This window comes from Gossypium arboreum, chromosome 2, assembly GCF_025698485.1.
Source record: "Gossypium arboreum isolate Shixiya-1 chromosome 2, ASM2569848v2, whole genome shotgun sequence".
Taxonomy (NCBI): Eukaryota; Viridiplantae; Streptophyta; class Magnoliopsida; order Malvales; family Malvaceae; genus Gossypium; species Gossypium arboreum.
In genome coordinates this window covers 105,033,786-105,037,923 of record NC_069071.1, presented here as the reverse complement: position 1 = coordinate 105,037,923, position 4,138 = coordinate 105,033,786, and the positions used below count along the sequence as shown (strand labels likewise).

Below are 4,138 nucleotides of genomic sequence, written 5' to 3'. Positions count from 1 at the left end.
TAATTTTTTCTTATTTCATTAAATAAAAAATTAAAAATATAATAAATCAAATATATTTAAAACATAAAAATAAATATTAAAACAAATAAAAATAATACTAAAACAATTCTTAAAACAATACACAAATTAACAATATAATAAAAAATAGTTATATTAAAAATTTAAAATAATTAAAAATAAAATAAAAATATATATTAATATATAATTCGGGCCGGGCCGGGCCGAGCCCGGGCCAAAAAACTCTTACCCGAGGCTCGGCCCGTTTTTTAAACGGGCCTCGTTTTTTTGCCCAAGCCCATTTTTCGGGCTTATATTTTTACTCAAACCCTCTCATTTTTCAGGCGGGCCTTCGAGCCGGGCCGAGCCGCCTAACCCATGATCAGCTCTACTTCAAAGCATTTAAATTTGTAAAAATATTAAAATACCAAACTAATATATATTTAATATAACCAAACTAGTATTTTAACCAAAATGTTATCGTCACATTTGATAGGTTGGTGGTAGTACAGCCACGGAGCCGCGCGTATAGGGCGCGTAACTGTACTTTCCGCTCACCGACAGTGACGGTGTGCTTGCTTCTTTGATTAAACCATTTCTTTAATCTTACTCACTCTGCTTTCCCTTCAAATTCGCCGATCTACTCTCTGGATCTGGTTAGAGCCTAAGGCTATTCCCCCAATTTCCTAGCCATGGATTCCGCATATCTAGTATCTATCTTCCTTCTATTATCAACCGCATTAACAACCATCAACGCTTCCATCCACGTTTACCAAAATCAACTCTTCAATGAAGTCGGAAATGCTTATCTTCTCCCTGGCGGCAGTGAAGGCCTCGCGGCTTCTCGTTCCTCCGACAACTCCGTTTCCGATGGCCGCTCTTTTATCCGGTAGCATTAAAGATACATTATATTTATTTTAAAAGTTTTAAATCGTTTGTTTTATTTTAAACTCAGTGCATTAGCGTTTTAAGTGAAGAATATGGTGTTGTTTTATTTATGTGGATTAGATCTGTTAGGAAGTAGTTAATGCTTAGGTTTATTTATATTTATGATCATCGTCGGAAGATTTAATTTTGAAAAAAAAACCATAAATATAATTTTTCCTTTTTTTACTAATTATTAATTGCATACTCAAATGGAAATGATTATTTGAGCAGATCCGAGTTTTCTACGCTATTATCATTTTTCCAAATATATAATTAATGCTGTTTTCTCATGATCTTATGTGGCCATGGATTTAAAACAGTTATGTCCATTCATAAGGAAACCAGTTTCTTGGTGATGAATTTTAAGCCTTAAATGTATTTTATTTATTTTTTTAGATTTGAGAATATCACATTCTGGAGGACTCAGGCTGCTGCAGATGAACAGTCCGACAAGGAACATGGTACCGGGTTGATACAAGCTGTGATTTTCGAGGCTGCTGATAGAAATAATATAGGTGGTTCAGCTTATGGTGGACAGAGATCGATATGTTGTACCCCTGATCTTGCTAAGCTGGAAGGGTGCAAGCAAGGCGAAGTCATTCGGATACCTTCCTCAACAGATAGTAAATGGCCTATGGTTCTGAACATATATTTTGGTGGGAACGACTTGTCAACAAGTATGGACAATGCTAAGGTCCCCATCATGAAAACGGGGATGTATAATTTGTTTTTCATAGCATGTGATCCGAAGCTAAAGGGAACAACAATGAGTGGGAAGACCGTGTGGAAGAATCCTGATGGTTATTTACCTGGGAGAATGGCACCATTGAAGAAGTTTTATGTTTACATGATGATTGCCTATTTGTTGCTTAGTGCCATTTGGTTCTCACAGTACGTGAGGTTTTGGAAAGATATCCTGCTACTTCAGCACTGTATCACTGCTGTCATTGGTCTCGGTTTGTTTGAAATGATATTGTGGTATTTCGACTATTCTAATTTTAACGGTACAGGAATGAGGCCTGTTGTAATTACAACTTGGGTTGTGACAGTTGGAGCAATAAGAAAAACACTTTCCCGACTTCTCATGCTTTCTGTTTCGATGGGTTATGGTGTTGTACGTCCAACTTTAGGTGGCCTTACTTCAAAGGTGCTTCTTCTTGGAGCTACTTATTTTCTGGCCTCTGAATTGCTGGACATTACTGAGTATGTAGGGACCATCAATGACATATCAGGAAGAGCAAGACTCTTCCTAGTCCTTCCCGATGCATTCCTGGATGCATTTTTGATATTGTGGATCTTTACATCTCTTTCAAAAACACTAGAGCAGTTACAGGTATTTGTGTTCTCTTCTTTTTTCTTTATGCTTTAGTGATTGGTGATCTTAAGTTTCTCCATTAGAATAACTGCACTCATTCTTTATCATGATTTTATGTTCTCACTTTGCTCTTTCATTCAGTACAAGTTTCAATGACTGACAGTAGTTTTCTCATCCAGGTAAAGAGAATATCAGCAAAGTTGGACCTCTATAGGAAATTCTCAAATGCACTAGCTGTGGCAGTGATTGCTTCAGTCGCATGGATAACTTTTGAGGTATATTTCGTTTAGATTTTGGTTTCTTTCTTAGTGTCTCTTGCTATGTTGTTGCAGATAAATGACAAATATTTGTGTTTCAAGTGAAGTATTATGAGTTGTACTTAAAGCTGGTATCTAGCCGTCAGTAAGATACAATGGGTTCAATTTATCACAGATCTGATTTATTTGGTACGACAGGTATACTTCAAAGCAACAGATCCATTCAATGAGAGGTGGCAAAGTGCTTGGATCATCACAGCTTTCTGGGACATTCTTTCATTTGCACTGCTCTGTGTTATTTGCTACCTCTGGGCTCCATCTCAGAGCTCCCAAAGGTGCGTTTTACTCTTTTGAAGTATTACTGAGTCAATTGGATGACCTTAGCCTTTTTTCCCCCTCAAATTTAAAAGGATGGCAAATTTTGCTGCTGAATAGAGCTCAATTTGACCAAAATGATGGCAAATTGTGGCCATATTCTACTCCGAGTACTTACCTTTTTAGTTTAGAATCTTCATTCAAATAGTCAAGGAATCTTCCCTGTATATAAGTTGTCATGACAATTCTCTTTCGAGTGTCCGTACAATTATTTCAAAGCTTTAATTTCATCCGTAGTATCTCCAATTTTCATGCTAACATGCTAAATACTGTTAAACTTTGCATAGATATGCATACTCGGAAGATGTCAAGGACGAATTTGATGTTGAAGAAGCTCAATCTCTAACAAGGGGGCAGTCTGATGGGGATGTCAATTTAGTCAAGCAAGAGAGAAATAATGGAAATGCCAGTGTCTCTGATCCCGAAGACGACTCAGAAGAGGATAAGAGGGAGTAAAATCTCTCAAAGTCTAACATGATTTTAATCAGCAACCTTGTTCCGCCGTGTCAAAACCACCTCAACTGGGCCCATTGGAAGATAACATGTTATACTTGAAGCAACAGTTCTTCGAATCAGCTTGCAAAGGGAGCCCATTTGTTGCCAAACATATATGCTTGCTTACTGTTGCCGTGGGGTAGATTTGTTTTATCTTTTGTCCATATTAATTTTTATTTTGATTACATGATTATAGGGAAATGGGTCATTTCCATGCCATTTTTATGATGGGGGAAACCTTCCTTGCAGTCTTGATGTACTTCTAAAGGTTCCACAAGTTGAATTTTGTTTCTTTTTCTTTATTGGGGGTTTGTTTTTTAATAATCAAAGGTTGTAATTTTTGCCATTATGTTATGCTTTTAACAGTATAAAATGCACATTTGATTTCAAACACGCAAACGATTTTCTTAATTTGTTATTATGGTTTAGTTCTCAGAATTCATAGAAATCCAGTCATAGAAATTACCTCTCAAGCATTGATTAGGAAATGAATAGGTTGAAGTAACGTTGGCCACATGTCCATATTTAAATCTCTAGATTTCTGGCAAATATGATGCGGTTGGACATAGTCCTTAATTTGCCTTCTTAGTTCCAACAGAAATAAGGCCTAATTCGGAAGCATGTTGCTTGCCTTTTTTAGTTTCAACAGAAATAAGGCCTAATTCCGAAGCATGTTGCTTGAGTGCCAGAATGCCCTCTTAAGGAGAGTCATGTAGTAATTTAAGGATTTGCTCCCTCAATGTGCCTGTGTTATCGATGTATACCCTCCCTT

General features: G+C 36.8%; 1 protein-coding gene across 1 annotated transcript; it reads left to right on the top strand.

The window, feature by feature from the left end:
• Nucleotides 1–437: 437 nt before the first annotated feature.
• On the top strand, nt 438–3,765 carry LOC108467282 (uncharacterized). Its single transcript, XM_017767881.2, has 5 exons — nt 438–886; nt 1,321–2,257; nt 2,419–2,514; nt 2,695–2,831; nt 3,159–3,765. Exons 1-5 carry the CDS (start codon nt 690–692, stop codon nt 3,325–3,327), a joined length of 1,536 nt encoding a protein of 511 aa, XP_017623370.1. The 5' UTR covers nt 438–689; the 3' UTR covers nt 3,328–3,765.
• The last annotated feature ends 373 nt before the right edge of the window (nt 3,766–4,138 follow it).

Excerpts from the sequence above, each read along its gene's own strand:
- LOC108467282 (XM_017767881.2), top strand. The coding sequence starts at position 690 with ATGGATTCCGCATATCTAGTATCTATCTTCCTTCTATTATCAACCGCA. Across the intron at positions 887-1,320 it reads GATGGCCGCTCTTTTATCCG|ATTTGAGAATATCACATTCT; the intron begins GTAGCATTAAAG and ends TTATTTTTTTAG. Across the intron at positions 2,515-2,694 it reads TCGCATGGATAACTTTTGAG|GTATACTTCAAAGCAACAGA; the intron begins GTATATTTCGTT and ends TTGGTACGACAG.